Here is a 16,934-nt window from a genome sequence, read left to right as displayed (position 1 = left end):
TTAACAGTTGTCATCAATAAAGAACTACAATAAATGCTTTTAAAAGTTCTTAATGGAACTATACCTTTTACCGTCTGTGTTGTCATACTCTTAGATTAAGCTGTTTGTCAAAAGATAACTACTTTTAAGCCCAGAAACTGTGTATGTGATAACAAACACAAACATTAGATCCAGGCAACTTGGGTTCATAAGCCAGTTTCTAAATTTACAAGCTTTGTGAACTTGGGCAAATTTTTAATTTTTCTCTGCCTCAGTTTCCTGATCCACAGTGGAGACAATAATTGCCCCTACCTCAAAGAATTAAATGAGTTAAGACTTACAATAGTGTCTGACTTATAATAGTCACACATAGTGACCACTCACTTACCTTCAGCCTTTATTATTTCAGTGCAAGATCTTTTTTCCTTTACCTGGCTTTAGGAGCTATAGAAGAAGTTTTAAAAGCCAACTTGCATCTCCAGCATGAGGATAAATCACATTGAGTTTTTTGGCTAAACATAAAAATGAGTTCATAGTATACTTTATATTTTGTTTTAAATATATAGCATCTTAAAATTTTTATAGTTCATACTTTTGAGCAATTTGAAAACTGATCTATATCATTTATAAGAATGATTTCTTTTACAGTTAAGTTAAGTCACAGTGATCAAAGGGAAAAAATAAAAGACATTTCCAGAGAATGTGCTTTAAAAGCCATTGAACAGAGGAACATACTTTCCTCACAAAGGAAAGACTTGGAGAGGGAACAAAGAAAAGATTTGGGCCGACACAGAGGTAAGTTTAAGAGCTTAATAGTATTCATTTGAAAAGGAGTTGCTAAAATCTTACTTTTAAACTAGATTTTATAACTTTAATATAACTTAATATAATTTATTTATATTTGTTATATATATCTGTTTACATGTTATGTTACATATCTCAATATGATGTCTTTAATATACCTATTAAATCTGTACATATGCAATTTTTCTGGTTCTTATTTAATTCTGGCCTGGAATATTTGTGCTTATTCTGATGGTTTAACTTTTCTTTTAGTTACACATTCAGTTCCCCCATATGGTACATTCAAATAAGAAGGAAGGTTATAAAATTATGTGAGAAAAGCAGCCTCTCATCTTCCCTCTGTTAATAGTGTGCAGTTCATTATGAGCATGCCTTACTCCTTATGGCTTTATCCTCTTTTCTTTATGGACATACCATAATTTAAATGATCCTTGCTAGACTTTGAAACCTGATTTAAGATTTTTGCTGCAGTGATATCCTTTTACATGCACCTTTATGTACTTTTTTGTGTATAGCCAGAGCATGAAATTATTTCTGGAGAATTGCTGGGTTAAGGGTTAATTTTGATGGCTGTGGCTCACCTGCTCTCCTAAAAGACTGAACCAGTCTGCACTCCCACTGATTGAGTGATTATCTGCTTCTTCACACTCTTAGCAGAAGTTGGCTTAACAAACTTTAAATCTTTACCAGTATAAGAGATGGAAAATACTTTTATTATTAAAATTTTCATTAATGATGAGTGAGATAGAATACTGTTTATTTGTTTTTTTAAAGCTTTAATTATGATCTACTTTAGAGGTCATTTTTAAAAATCAGTATATAACTGCTTACCTTACAAATGCCTCTCATAAACATAGAGAATGAGGAAAACACTTTTCAATGTCAAATCACTATGTGATATAATATAAATCTTATAATTACTATTCACTTATTACTGCTTAACATTTCTTCTCAAACAAGGTATTTGGCTTGTAACTAAAAAGTATCTCTGAAGAGTATTCATTTGTATCTTTATTTAATTATTTAAAGATTTGATTGATGAAGACCTTCCACATTTCAAGTCTGGATCACCTCCTGCCCCAAATGGCTTTAGACAATATGGAAACCCACATCTCTATCATAGTCAAGGAAGAGGACCATGTAAACATGACCGAGTTGCCCATCAGAGTCGAGCTTCTGCACAAACACTGGGTTCAAGTAAATCCCAGATTCTTGCCCCAGGAGAGAAAGTAACTGGCAAAGTTAAGAGTGACAGTGGCACTGGATATGACACAGACAGCAGCCAAGATTCTAGGGATAAAGGAAGCAGCTATAGTGGCAGCAGTAAAAGCCGGACCCGAAGTTGGAAACCTATGAGAGAAACGTTAAATGTTGATAGTATTTTTAATGAAAGTGAAAAAAGGCAGCATAGTCCAAGACATAAACCAAGTATTAGTAACAAACCTAAATGTAGCAAAGATCAGAGCCTTAACAATTGGCCAAAAGACAACCTGAAGCAAAAATGTTTAATGACCATATATGAAGATGAAATGAAGCAGGAAATAGGAAGCAGGAGTTCCCTTGAATCTAATGGAAAAGGAGCAGAGAAAAATAAAGGCCTCAATGAGACTAAAGTTCATGGTGACAATTGGCAGATGCAAAGGACTGAGTCTGGGTATGAAAGTAGTGATCACGTCAGTAATGGATCTGCCAATTTGGATTCACCTGTTATCGATGGAAATGGCACAGTAACGGATATCAGTGGTGTTAAAGAAACAGTATCCTGCAGGTAATGCGCACATTAAATGAATGATTTTTCCCCATCATTCTCTCCTGTTATGTGAAGTAATTTCAAAGTCTGGGTTCAATTAAGTGTAATGGAAAGAGCTTGACTGCAGAGTGAAGAGACCTGAGATATTGCAAGTTATTTGATATTTCAGGGTTTTTATTTTTAATATTTATTTCCTGATTCCAAAAATATTTTTAGGAAATTTTAAAAGTACAGAAATACATTGTTATTGTTGCCACTGATAACTATTAATACATACTACAGGTTTCAAAGCATAGTTTAAATTGGCTGCATCTTAAGTCATTAAGCTAATTATTTAAATCTTTGGTCTCTTTAATGTCCATTATCCCATCTCTAACATTTGTAACTCAGAGCTGGGATATTTTCTACTTTCACAGCCAGTTTCATGGAGGAGAGATTTATTTCCTTCAGCAAATATAAAAGAATGCAGCCAAATAACTAAGTCTCTGTTCAATTAATTTTTAATTAATTCTGAATGTATTTTATATTACTGTTAGCAGTACATTTGCCCTTTTCTTTGTAACCTCTAAAATATGTCCACAGCTTAATTGGCTGATTTCTTACATCAGTCTAGTCACAATTTCTGCTTTTAACCCACCTAAGACATCTTAATCTGTTATTAGCTGATGTTTTTATCACATTTATTATTAAAAAGCCAGATTTGCAAAAATCAAATGTTTGTAATTTATTAAAATAATCGTTGCAATAAGGACTTTGGAAAACTTTTTTGTTTGGCGGAGTAATTTCATAACACATCTCAAAAAGGCATAGCCTAGGGTAGTAGAAAGATCAGGGCTTTGCAACCAGATAGACTTGGATTTTAAGTATTGGGCAAATGGATTTGACTTTGACAACCTTAATTGCCTATTATAAAATGAAGATAATAACTACTTTTAAGTGTTGTTGTAGAGATGTAAATTAAATAATGCAGATTAATCCCCTAGAACAACACATGTCATATAATAATTGTTTAACACATGTTATTTCCTTTCTTTTTCTCAGATTCTAACTAAAATAATAATTCATGATAGCTGATGTATTTGGTATGTTTTCTTCTGTGTTTTAGTGACCAGGTGAAGACAAACAACCTAAATATAGAATGTGTCAGCTCTTCCTCCCAACAGAACAAAAACTACTTTGAAGGTAAAATTTTACTTACATATATTGTAATAGTAGCTGTAAAGAATAAGTTGTAATAAGAGCAAAGAAGAACAGTCCTGTTACTGATAAGATATGAGTAATGAGGATAGAAGTTGATAGAGTTAATGCTTTTAAAGGCTTTGAAAGGATGGGAGTAGCCACTTCAGGCAACTGGCAAAGAGGGGAGTGTGTTAGTCAGGATAGTCTGGGTTCTAGGATACACAGTGGTAATAACTTCAAAATCTCAGGTGTCAATACCTGAGATTTTTGTTGATAGTATATGACCAGTGGAGGTCCTCGTGGAGCCTCTTCTTAACTACACTCAGGGCCCCACGCTAATGAGACTCCATCTCCATAGATGCTTCTCTGAACCTTGCAGTATTGTGGGGAGAGGAGATTGAAGGAGGACACAACAATCACTTAAAACTTCAACCCAGAAGTGATACATGTACTTCCACTCACATCTCATTAGCAAAGGCAAGTCTTATAGATAAGCCTAATTTCAAAGAGGGTGGGAAAGTACAGTCTTAACCTGTGCCTGGAAGGGGATCTGTAATGTGTTGGACAGTCCTAAATGTCTGCCATAGGAGTTAGGGACAGGATAGAAAAATGGATAAGCAACCTGTTGGAAAAGTTCAGTTTGGAAGTAGTAAATATATTATTGGGGTGGCATTATTATAGGTGATCCATTACCCACACATAGCATATTTGAATGTGTACAGAATTCAGGCTGCTAATGAGAGGATATACCTGAAGGATTTGGGGGAGAAGGATAAAGGAAAAGGATGAGGAAGGGGATTATTGAAGTTGCAATCAAAAACAGTATTTTCAAAGGTTAGAATTCAGAGGATTAGAAGAGATAAAATTTTTCACAATAAAAATAGCCATGTAGAACAAATTTTAAAGTTTGTTTTTAATCTGTCATTCTTAAGGCTTTTGTGGGGATTATTTTAAGGTTACAGACTTTGAATATGATTAAATGTTAAATTATTTTGTTTTTATCAAGTGGTATAATATCAGAAGGAAACACTTATATTAAGGAAATAACTTTCCTTTCCTATATAAAATGTCTCGCCTCTTTTAAAAATCTGATAAGTCTGGTAAGCAAGTATTACAGGAAACAGTAAAGGGCTGACCAGAAGTCAACAGCAGAAGTCAGTGAAATTGAACAATAACTACAAGTTCAGTACTTTTTACAAAATGATGCTTGCTTCCTGAGAGTAATAAAAACACAACACCAGAGAGATTTTGATGGTCAAGAATGCATTGCTGTAAGAGCTTTGCAGTGGGTTTCCCCATTTAATATGAAAGAGTGTGTGTGTGTAACCTATTTGAAAATATTTTTTTTATTGTGGAAAAAAAGATATTTTTTATTGTGATAAAATACACGTAACAAAATTTGCCATTCTAACCATTTTTAAGTGACAGGTCAGTGTTATTAAGAACATTCACATTGTTACAACCATCATTAGCATCCACCTTCAGAACTCTTTTCAACTTCTCAGACTGAAATTCTGTGCCATTAAACAGCTATTTCCCCCTCCCTCCCAAACAGCTATTTCCCCCTCCCTCCCAGTCCCTGGTAACCACCATTCTCCTTTCTGTCTCTGAATTTGACTACTCTGGATACCTCAGATAAATAGAATCATACAGTACTTGTTTTTTGTGACTGACTTATTTCACTTAACATAATGTCCTCAGGTTCATTCCTGTTGTGGCATGTGTCAGAATTTAACTTCTTTTTAAGGCTGAGTAATGTTACATTTTATGATATAATACATTTTGTTTATCCCTTCATCTACTGATGGACATTTGGGTTGTTCCTGTCTTTTGGCTATAGTGAGTAATGCTCCTATGAACATTGGCATACAAATATCTGAGACTCCTGCATTCATTTCTTTTTGAGTATATACCCAGAAGTGCAATTGCAGGATCCTGTGGTAATTATGTGTTTAATTTTTTTGAGGAACCACCACACTGTTTTCTACAGCTGCTGGGTTATTTTACATTCCCATCAGCAGTGCACAAGGGTTCCAACTTCTCCATATTTTTGCCAACACTTAACTCTCTTCTGGGATTTTGTTTTGATAATTATCACTAATCACTAATGAGTGTGCAGTTGTTTCTTTTTGTGGTTTTGTGTAGCCCACTTATTTAACCGCATAAATTATGTTAAAGGACACCTGGGTGCCTCTGTCCTTAAGTGTCTGCCTTCAGTTTAGGTCATGATCCCAAGGTCCTGGGATGGCCCCCCCAACCCCCCATTGGGCTCCCTGCTCAGCAGGGAGCCTGCTTCTCCCTTTCCCACTCCCCCCTGCTTGTGTTTCCTCTCTCACTGTGTCTCTCTCTGTCAAATAAGTAAAATCTTTTAAAAAAAATTGTATTATGTTAAAATTATTTCTTATTTAGAAATGTCAAAACCTGCCATAGTTCTTTAAGCTGGTCTTTGCTTTGAGAATCTTTGTTAATGTTCCTGCCTTATGGTGTCTATTTGCATTCCCCTCCCTGACTCTTTGAGAATGTGGTATAGGAATTTATTTTCCCAAGCTAAAAACATACCCTGTGTGGATTTTGTTTTCAGTAAGGCACAATTTAATTCTTTGTGATTTGGTATGACTTTCTTTTTTTTTTAAAGATTTTATTTATTTATTTGACAGAGAGAAATCACAAATAGATGGAGAGGCAGGCAGAGAGAGAGAGAGGGAGCAGGCTCCCTGCTCAGCAGAGAGTCTGATGCGGGGCTCGATCCCAGGACCCTGAGATCATGACCCGAGCCGAAGGCAGCGGCTTAACCCACTGAGCCACCCAGGCGTGGTATGACTTTCTTGGGCATGACTTTTCTCCTACTTATTTGTAAAATGGGGGCACATTTATTGGCCTGAAGAATCACTTTCTATAAATAGCTAACAGATTTAGAAAGCTAAAGATCTTTATTTTTTTTTTTTTTATAGATTTTATTTATTTATTTGACAGACAGAGATCACAAGCAGGCAAACAGGCAGGCAGAGAGAGGGCGAGGAGGAAGCAGGCTCCCTGCAGAGCAGAGAGCCCGATGCGGGACTCGATCCCAGGACCCTGAGATCATGACCTGAGCCGAAGGCAGCGGCTTAACCCACTGAGCCACCCAGGCGCCCAGCTAAAGAGCTTTAGAAATTTTTTTATTTTCATATTTTCTTTGATATTTAAGTGAGTTTTAACACAATCCAAACAAGTTTGCTTGATGTCAGAGAATTAAAAATCTATAGTAGTGCCATTGTAATTATTTCATTGGTATTTTTTTCGTTGACAAAGATTATACATAGGTTTCTCTGCCTATGTCATTATGGGTTTGAATGCTGCCTAAAGCCATTATTTGGGAACATTGTTCAGATTTACACAGTGCCATTTGGATTATTTTAGCTCCTCTTTTAAAATGGGTCACTGATCAGGAGAATTTCAGATGCCTTAAATGACATTCAAGACAGAAGACTTTATATGTTCAAAACTACATGGTTGGGAGAAAGTATCACATATTGTAAGAATACAGGTAGTTTGGTCTATGCAAGGCTGAGAGCGTATATGGAAATTGTAAGATGATAGTTAAGAGAGTGGACAGAAGCCAACTCATGATGAAACTTTTATGCTATTTTTAAATCCTACAGTAAGTGGAAAGGCACCAGAGGACAAGGAGAGTAATACACTCCAGTTCGCATTTTAGAAAGACTGGTGGCAATGTAGAGAGTGAATTTGGAGCAGTGAGAGAAATAGTAGTTAGATGACTGGACAGCCTGGAAAGAAAAGGTGAGGACATAAACTAAGGCAGTACCAGTATCACAAAAGAAGATTTGAGAGTTTATAAGGAAGTGTAGACAGTGGAGTTAGTTTTTATGACAGATGTACAAAAGGGAGGAAGAGGAGAAGCTGGGGATAGCTGTTATTTGAGACTTACAAAGTAAATCACAATGTACCAAATCAAAGAATATAGAAGAAGAAACAACTTTTGGGGGATGAGAGGAAGATGCCAAATTTATTTTTTGATTTATCATCTAGGTGAATAGATTTATTAGGCTGTTAAGGACATATGTCTACAACTCAGGAGAGAGGATTCGTTCGGTAACCAGCCACATATATGGGAATTGAATGCCATAGACATGGACTGCATCACTCGAGAGAAAGGGAGACAAAGGAAAAAATAGACAAAGGAAAAAACGTGGGGTTTGCTAAATAAGAGAGATGAGCTAAGGATAGAGAGAAGGAGCAACTTTGGGAAGTATGAGGAGTAGCTAAAAGGATGAGAAAAAAAAGGAGAGAAGATTATCACAGGGAAACCAGGAAAATGGGGAGTTTCAAGAAGACAGGTTGCCACAGATTGAGCAGAATATGGATTAAAAAATGCAGGTTTGATTAGCAGTAAGTCATTAGTGATAGAGGAAAAGCAGTATAAGAGGAACATTAGAAATAGGAGCAAGCTTGAGGGAGACTGAAGTATTTAGAAATAGTAAAGGGCCATGGTGTTTGTAACTTCAAGTGGTTCAGAAAAAAATGTTAATGGGTGAATGGGTAAAAGATATACAGGTAATTTTTGTAGTAGTTTTAATCTCTTCGTTCTTCTGAACTTTTTGAAATTATTTTCAAATAAAATGTCTTAGGCAATTATAGTACAACGTAAAGTTAATGAAACAGAAGTAAACAAATGTCAAGTCAAAGTAGTAGTACTTAGAGGACAAAGAAGCAACCAAGAGCTTAGTTTTGCATTTATGTTACAGAGCATAAGGAACTAATGATGCATAAGAGAAGAGAAAGGTGCTAAGATAAGAATAGAACAGACCAGTAACTGATGGAGTAAGATCTCTGGAGGTAGAAGGAAAATGAAACAAAGAAGGTAGAGAGGCCAGTTAAAATCTTGTGATTTTTTCCAAAGTATTCAAATTTTATTAACACTTTTTTAAAACTGTAAATCAGACCATTGATTAGATTATTGCTCTTGTATGTTTAGGCTTTATAATCGTAGTTTTGCTGTTATATTTTGAAATCCCTCTATACAACAAGAGTGAAGATTACATTGTCTAGAACAGCAGTTTGGTTTTATTGGTGCCTAAGCCTATTTTAAATATAGATCCTCTTTTCAGATGAAACATATATTTTGGGCTTTTAAACTATTTCACTATTGGGCTTTTTAAAAAAAATAAAGTATCAAAATTAGTATTATTAACTAACGCTTCTTGCCTCGATGTTAAGGTGTCTTCTGTGCCATGTGTAAAAATCAGACCATTTTAGATTTGAAAAGAACTTGGAGCCAAAATTCCCAGTAAAGACACATGGATGTTTATGTCAGCAGAAGAGAAAAATAACACATCTATTTTTAAGTTAGTTGGAATTCTGAAGTCAAACCACTGGGTTGAATGCCTGCCATAGTGATATTAAAATTTCAAACATATTTATAAGACCTCTGCTGCCTCCTGCTGTCTGTTATATGGATACATTAATAATAGTAAAGAGGTTTTTAAGAACTGTTTTTTCTGGTGTTTGTGAATAATAAACCTGGAATTATGGATAAGTTAAGTAAACATTCTGAAGTTAAAATCAAGGTGAATGGATAATTATAATGTAATTTCAACTTAAATTTTCCAGGCTAAAGAATTATTGAAGTTCTTTATGACATTACTTCCCCTGCCCCCCATAAAGTAGCTATTGAAGAGAGGCTGTTTTATGAGTCTTGGCAGTGGGTTAGGCTTACAAGCAACTAACACTCTTTGGGATAAAATATACTGCCTTTTATTTTTAAGATTTGTATTAGTGTGGCAACTGATAGACTCAAGATAGGTCAGGGGGAAAGGTAAGAAGAATATATCTTAGCTTATACTTACTTAGTCCTGGTTCTGTGAGTCAGGAACATGGTGGATAAGGTGGGGATATTTACAAGAAGAAAAAACAGTTATGTTTTCCATGTAATTGTTTATTCGTTCTCTAGACTTTCACTGAATATCTTTTATGTGCTAGATATTATACTAGGGGAAATAACAAAAAGGGGACATATTGTCCAATAATAAAGAACTTACTGCAGTCTAGTGGATGTAGGAATGTGAAATCTTTAGCAAATGAACGCCAGACTTCTAGTTCCCTTTATTCTACTATCTTGGGTTTTTATTGGAAGGTAACATTTACTGTGTGAGCAATAATATAAGGTATTAAATTCTCATATATATTATATAAGAAATTCAAGATTTAACTAGCAGAGGCTGTTGATAATTGAATATAGATTTTTCACCAGATAATATTTAGATGTTTTGGTCAACTATATATTCCAGTTGAATTTTGAATGACAGAGTAGTTTTTTAAAAAATGTACCTAGAAAATCAATTTAGGGATAAAAGCCATCTAAGATAAACTTCTTTTGTTATTGTTTAAGAAATAAAGTTGCTGCTTTAATGACTTTGTTTTCTTTACATTCTTCAATTCATAGACTTGGGAGTACAGTCAGGAGTATGAGAATGAAAGGAAATGAACATGATGAAAATGCCATCTAAAAATAAGGGAAAATACTGAAAACTTACTGGAATTCTACAGAAGTATAGGGAATTAGTTGAATATTTAAGCTAAAGCCATATACTTTTATATCTTCTGTGGGCCTAGTTTCCTCAGGGGGAGATTTGTATGATGATCTTGGATTTTAGTGGCATATGCAAAAGAGAGCTTGCAGGTAGTAGAAAGAGCACTGGCTTTGGAGTTCGTCCTGGATTGGTTTAAATGCTGTCAATTACCAGTTATGTAGCCTTACTCGGGTCACCTAACTTCCTTGGGTATAAAGAGGGGAACTGTTTCACAGAACAGTTGTGACTGAGATTTTTTAAGGACTATTTTCAATCAACTGAAGCAATGCTTTGCCCTCAGGATATTTTTATACTATTAAAGAATATTGAGGACCTCAAAGAGCTTTTGTTTTGATAGGCTAGATATGTTAATAATTACTATATTATTTTTTAGAAAGGAAAATTTATTTATTCATTTAAAGAGTGATTTACTTTACTCATGCATGATTTTGTAATATCAGTATATCCTTATTTGGAAAATACTGATTTGCTAAATTATACAAGTCTTCCAAATGTTGATAAATTTCTTTATATTTAAAAAATACATTTGTTAATATCACCACAAATATTAGCGGAAAGCTTTTCTAATTCTTGAGAAGCTAAAAACTCATGGTGGTGGATAAAAGTTTCCAAAATTCTTATTTTCATCTAAAAACTTAAATTTTATATAATGGCAATAAATAATGCTAGTTGTTTTCCTTAGAAATGACAGGTTCACTTTTATTTTCAAGAAAATTTCTGCCAGATACCCAAGTCTGAGTAACCAAAGTTTATCTGTTATCTTTCAAGTAAAAAAATGATGTTCAGTTTTAAAGATTAAATAATTATTATGAACTCCCTACAACTTGAGTCAGCAGTCAATAAATGGTAGCTACTGAGTGATAGTATTAACATTTTACATGTTAACCATATTATCCTCCCACACATTTTAATCCAGTTGATGTTCCTAATGTTCCTGTGAGGAAGGTAAAATAGGTGTCATTATCTCATATGAATGAGGAAACTAGATTCTAAGGGATTGAGAAGTTTGCTTAAAGCTACTAGCCAGTAAGTAGTGAATCCAGACTTCAACCCAAGCCATCTGTCTTCAAATGCAGGATTTCCCTGACATTTTGTCAGCAAAGACTATGTCTTAAGGGGAAACACATAGCTCCCTGCAGTCTAACAGCAATAGTGTTATCTGGGCATAGCTAATGTTTTCAAGTGATAATAGAAACAGCTATTTATTTTGTATAAAGTATTCAGAAAAGAGCTATTTGAGCTGAAACGTGAAGAATTAATCTTTGTTAGCTGTAAGAGAATAACCTATTTGTAGGAAACCTTACATAAATTATGGGGAAGTATATGCTCAGTAAATTAGAAAAGATCATTAAATAATTTTTTTTTCTCCCTCCTAGCCTCAGCCTTTAAAAAAGAACTCAAGAATTTGGAAGTAGGCTGTAATTCGCATGAGTCCCACCCAGAGTCACATCTACAAATAAAAAATCCTTTGATAAAAAGGTAATCAAAGATATTTAGAAATATTAAAATCTTTTGTATTAAATGCATGTATTATAGGAACTCTATCAGGGCAAAAATCCATATTACTACTCTGAAAACAATGGGTCTACAATGTTATGATGCCTGTATTATTGGGGATCATTAGAAGGACATAGACCTAAGGATATAAGGCCTACAGAGTACCAGGTACAATACATGATTGTTGTAATCCTCATAGCATTTGTAGGAGGTGGGTGGTATTTCATAAGAGAAAATTAGGGGCTTTTATTATCAGTAATTTGCCCAAAGCAATGGAGCTGAAATTTGAATACAGCTCTTATCTACCTTGCAAAGCCTCTATTCTTTTCATCATTTTGCTCTAACTGAATTCCGTGAAGTTTATGTGAGAAAAATAATTTTCATGACAAAAATAATTTGCAGTGTGATATCATTTATCTTCATATGAGAAATTCTTATCTAAAAAAAGGTAATCTTCATTAAATTATTTTTAATTTGTCTACTATCCTTTTATAGCATTCATTCATTATAGATAGTATATCAAGAGTTGTCTCTATTGGTATAAGCTTTATAACGTTGGTCAAGAAGCCTTTTAGGGTATTGAAGTATTTGCTTACAACATTTTTTTCAAGCCTATCCTACATTTTTCACATATAAATGTAATTTCAGTGTAAGTTGAAATGAATTTTTTAAATTATGCTAATTATTAGAAATCTCATTTTGGTAATGACAGGTGTTTCTAGCATTCCTGTATCTTGGCATACATTTTGGAGTCAGAGAGTATAAAATGTTAATGGTTACAAGTATCTTTCCATCTTTGTTATGTTACAAAAGTAACATCAGGTGTATATTGAGAAGTTAAACTACAGGACAAAAGTTTGTTTTTCCTACAATTTTGCCTATTTGTATATGGTGTTTTAGCTTTGTCCTTATTTTTATGTTACAGGTCACATATACGTGAAAACAATGGGAAGTTATTCCTTTCTTCAGGTACACAGATACTCCAGGACAATGCAGCAAGAGAGCATATCCACCAGTCAGGTGAACAGAAACTTGAAACCTCAAGTGAATGCAAATTTTCTGAGTGGCTTAATGCAGAAAATTCTGAAAGAACAGGTTTACTGTCTCATGATGATAATTCTGCTCCTGGAAAGAGAATGAACAGTAATGAAGTAGTCTCATCATCTTCATTGTGGTCTTCACACATGAGACCTGTTGGATTAAAGCCAGAAACTTCTCCCCTCATCCAGCAGCAAACTATGGTGGAACAATGTTGTTCTGAGAACTCTCTGTCCAGGGAACATATAATTCAGTCAACGTACAGTTCTGATGATTGTCAGATGTCAAAATCTGTTAGCCATAATCCACCGCCTCCTTTGCCACCAAAGAAATATGCTATAACCAGTGTGCTACAGTCAGAGAAAAACAATCCCACACCTAATGTCAAACTTATAGAGATGTTTAAAGCTAATTCTTGTAGTCTTCCAAAGCACAGTTTAAGTTTGGATTCAGAATCAGGTTCAGAAATGAGTACGTATGTGCGTGATGAAAGACTTAAGGGAACATTTCAAGTAAAAGAGGCTGTTGGCAACACACCAAACCACCTATCAAGCTTTTCAACTAAAGATTTTCAGGCAGATTTGGGTACATTTGTTGATGGATTATGCCAACCAGAAATAGACTCTAGTTCTACTTGTCCAAATGAGACCATTTCATTAACTACCTATTTTTCAGTTGATAGCTGCATGACTGATACATACAGACTGAAATACCACCAGAGACCCAAGCTCCATGTTCCAGAGGGCAGTAGCTTTTGTAATGATAAAGCACTATCTCAGAGTGAAAGAGGGCTAGCACCTGTGTTACACAGCAGTCTTGGTTCAAACTGCCCTTCGGAGCAGAGGTATAAACCTAGTATACACTGTAATAGATAAGTGATGAAACTGTTAAGCTTATACTTCTCAGAGGCCATGAAAATATAATAGGAATCGACTGACCAAAACTGGTGATAATATGAAACTAAAACCATGGCATTTCTAAAGTTATTAATCACATTAATTTCCTATATATGTTTTTTATTTGTGTTGATCAACTTATTGGGTATTTTAGAAATTCCCTTTGAATAGTTTTGGTGCCTGCAAAACAAAATAGAGGGTATGCAAAGTCACTGCTGCAGCTAAATAAAAATGTGATTTGTTCCTTTGTATGTGGCTGGTAGACCCGTAAGTATTAAACTAACCAGTACTCACATATATAGATGGGTAAGTTATGCTAACTGAAAAATACCAGGTGATACATAGTTGGTGTAGTCAAAGCAGTATTTGCTTTATGAAGAAGCACTTTCTAATGGGTAACCAACCAAAAGAGGGCTTCACCCATTTGTTTTTGACTTCTGTGATAGTCTACTACCTATGATCCCTTTAAGTGTCTTAAAAAATACCAACCCATGATATGGTTATCATATGAATTAGAGGCATATATTCATATAGTATCATATGAAATGATAGCATTTGGAGGGGGTAAGCCTTAATGATAAAGCAGTTTTTTTAAATTAAATTCTTAAGGTCAGAAGAGAAGAAAATTTTGCTCCTAGAACTTCAATCTTCATAATGCTTAGTTAACATAAATTAGGCCTCTGTTATATCGTAAACTTACTTCAGCCATGTAAGCTAAAAGTAAGTGAAATCCTTAACGTTAGTATATTTATGTGTTACATTTTTTCTAATTTTATATGAAATGTGAAAGGTTTTATTTTGGTTTGGTTTACTTTGGGCTGCTAATAACCAGTGTTAGGAATTAACTTAGGGCCCGCTGGGGATCTCACTGTGACTGCCTGAATTTTCCCTGCTATCATCTTAACCTTTCTTTGTAGGCTGTCAACCCATTTTAATGATTTTCAGATTCTTGAATCCGAGTATTTCTGGGTTCCAGATCCAATTTCTACTTTCATATAGAGGGTTTAGTATTAATAAAATGTATTAATTTGAGCATCCCTTCCATTTTTCTTCTCTAAACAGTCATTTTACCCTACTTTCATGGAGAGGGCTTTTTTTTTTTTTTTAAGTAAAAGAATTTTCCATTATCATGATGACCTTCTAAATGAAATTAAGTTACATTAATTGCCTTATTTCATTAGTTGTCATTTTATTTTGTAATAAGTTGGTAAGCGTATTGTGGCTAAGTGTTGTATTGTCCATGTTGGAAAATTGAGAACTGCAAAATTAAAAATTTTCTTACATTAATAAATTTTATACATATAACTTTATTCTGTAAACTGATTACTAAATTTAATGTTTGACCAACTCCATAAATTAAAATATTCTAAAATGTAAATGATTAAAAATGAGTATTCCTAGATAACTATAAAATAATTGCTTGTAAAAAACTAATCTTACCCAGTTAAGAAATCTTGGTCAATTATTATCTTCCACTTAGAGAAGTTTTTACTTGCCTTTTCTAACCATAACAGTACATGATTATTACTTTATATTCTCTTAACTTAGAAATACTTGAATATGGACTATATTAAACATTTATCTTTTAAGAAAGCTTATTTTTAACATAACTTTTAGTATGGAAGGCTTGTAAATACTGTAAAGTTTTTAAAATTGTATTTGAAATACTGTATTTAATTACTGCTTTTATAACATTGTAAAATATTACAAAATGGGTTTCAAGCATTTTTAGTAACTTTGAAAAACACTGTCTAGTTTTTTTCTAAGATTTCTATTTGGTCAAGATGTCCAGTTAAAAATGTATTATTTGACACCTATACACTAGTATCTTGTATTTAACCAGTCTCATAGATATGTATTTTCAACTCAACATTTGAGTTGCAACATCAAAATAGAAATCTCATTTTGGCTCTTTTAAAAAGTACTGTCCAGCTGAAACTACTTGAATCATGTAATAGTACTAACAAAACCAGAAACTGTTTTTGTTGATTCAACACTCCAAATATAGATTTGAATACATAATTAACTATTCACACGTAAAATAAATTTCTAGAGTACCTAATTTTTGTAGGTGTTTTCTTCTTGTTATAAAATTATGGTAACTTCTGAAATAATGCAACCAATAATTATTGTAATGTTCAAGATACGTATCTTCAGACTGTTCTATTTTTCTGTGAAATCAGTTTCTTTCAGTTCAGAATTTTTTTTTAAGATAAACTGATTTTTAAGTTAACATGTTTGGACTTTTCTGTGCATTCATAAATTATGGCTTCCTCTCCTCACATGTTGATTATGTATTTTATGAGAAATGTAAATCAACTTAAAGTTCAAGGGTACTTGGACTATCACTAATCATAAAACGTTATCACTAGAGGCTCCTAAGTGTAACTGCAGTGAGGTCTAAAGCAAGGCTCCTATAGGAGTTGGCAAACTTTCCATAAAGAGCCACATAGTAAATAATTTGGTCTTGGTGGACCACAGGGTCTTTGTAACAAACAGCTACAGTTCTGCCACTGTAGTGAGAGAAGCCATAAATGGTATGTAAATGAATGGCATGTTTGTGTTCTAATAAAACTCTGATATTGACACGTGGGCTTCATGTAATTTTTACATCATGACATAGTCATTTTTTTTTCAACCGTTTTAAAATGTAAAAATCATCCCTAGCTCATAGGCCTGATCAAAAGAGGTAGTGGGCCAGCTTTGGCCCATTGGCCACAGTTTGATGATCCTTATCCTAGAACACAATTTATATTAAGTAACCTTAAAGACCTTAAATAAATAATCCTGTAGTCTCTGAATGTATCCCCATGCCATTTAGGGACTAGATACATGGAGATGTTTCTATCCTAAATTTTCAGGTTCACAGACTCCTAAATCCTAGACTTTGCCACAATAATTGGTCAGCCAGTTCATTTCAAATGTTATTAAAATAGTCATTTCATTTATATGAAATTAAGTTTTTGAAACTTACAAAGGAATTTATCAGATTAAAATTTATCAGATTAAAACATTGATGTTATTCTTTGTTTTCATCATAGCACGTTTGCCAATTTTTCTTGGTGTCCCATTCATCCTTTAGCCTTACCCAGTTAGTTACCCTTTACCCATTTAGCCTTCAAGTGTGGGTGCTGTAAGGACTTAACTATACTTGAGATGGCACAGTAGGTATAATTTCTTATTCATTAGCTGTAGAAACGA

The 16,934-nt window shown here is 33.9% G+C and overlaps 1 protein-coding gene across 3 annotated transcripts in view; it reads left to right on the top strand.

Moving 5' to 3' along the window:
- The window catches only part of USP53 (ubiquitin specific peptidase 53), a 67,509-nt gene extending 51,190 nt beyond the window's left edge, over positions 1-16,319 (top strand). For all 3 annotated transcript variants that reach the window (XM_044224103.1, XM_044224104.1, XM_044224105.1), the window contains 5 exons: positions 628-774; positions 1,813-2,551; positions 3,639-3,715; positions 11,679-11,781; positions 12,725-16,319. In XM_044224103.1, coding sequence (XP_044080038.1) covers positions 628-774; positions 1,813-2,551; positions 3,639-3,715; positions 11,679-11,781; positions 12,725-13,712 — 2,054 coding nt within the window. In that variant the 3' untranslated portion in view covers positions 13,713-16,319. The remainder of the gene's footprint in view (positions 1-627; positions 775-1,812; positions 2,552-3,638; positions 3,716-11,678; positions 11,782-12,724) is intronic.
- The last annotated feature ends 615 nt before the right edge of the window (positions 16,320-16,934 follow it).

The sequence above is a fragment of the Neovison vison genome, chromosome 11 (genome assembly GCF_020171115.1).
Source record: "Neovison vison isolate M4711 chromosome 11, ASM_NN_V1, whole genome shotgun sequence".
Classification (NCBI taxonomy): domain Eukaryota; kingdom Metazoa; phylum Chordata; class Mammalia; order Carnivora; family Mustelidae; genus Neogale; species Neogale vison.
This window is presented reverse-complemented; position numbering and strand designations above follow the sequence as displayed.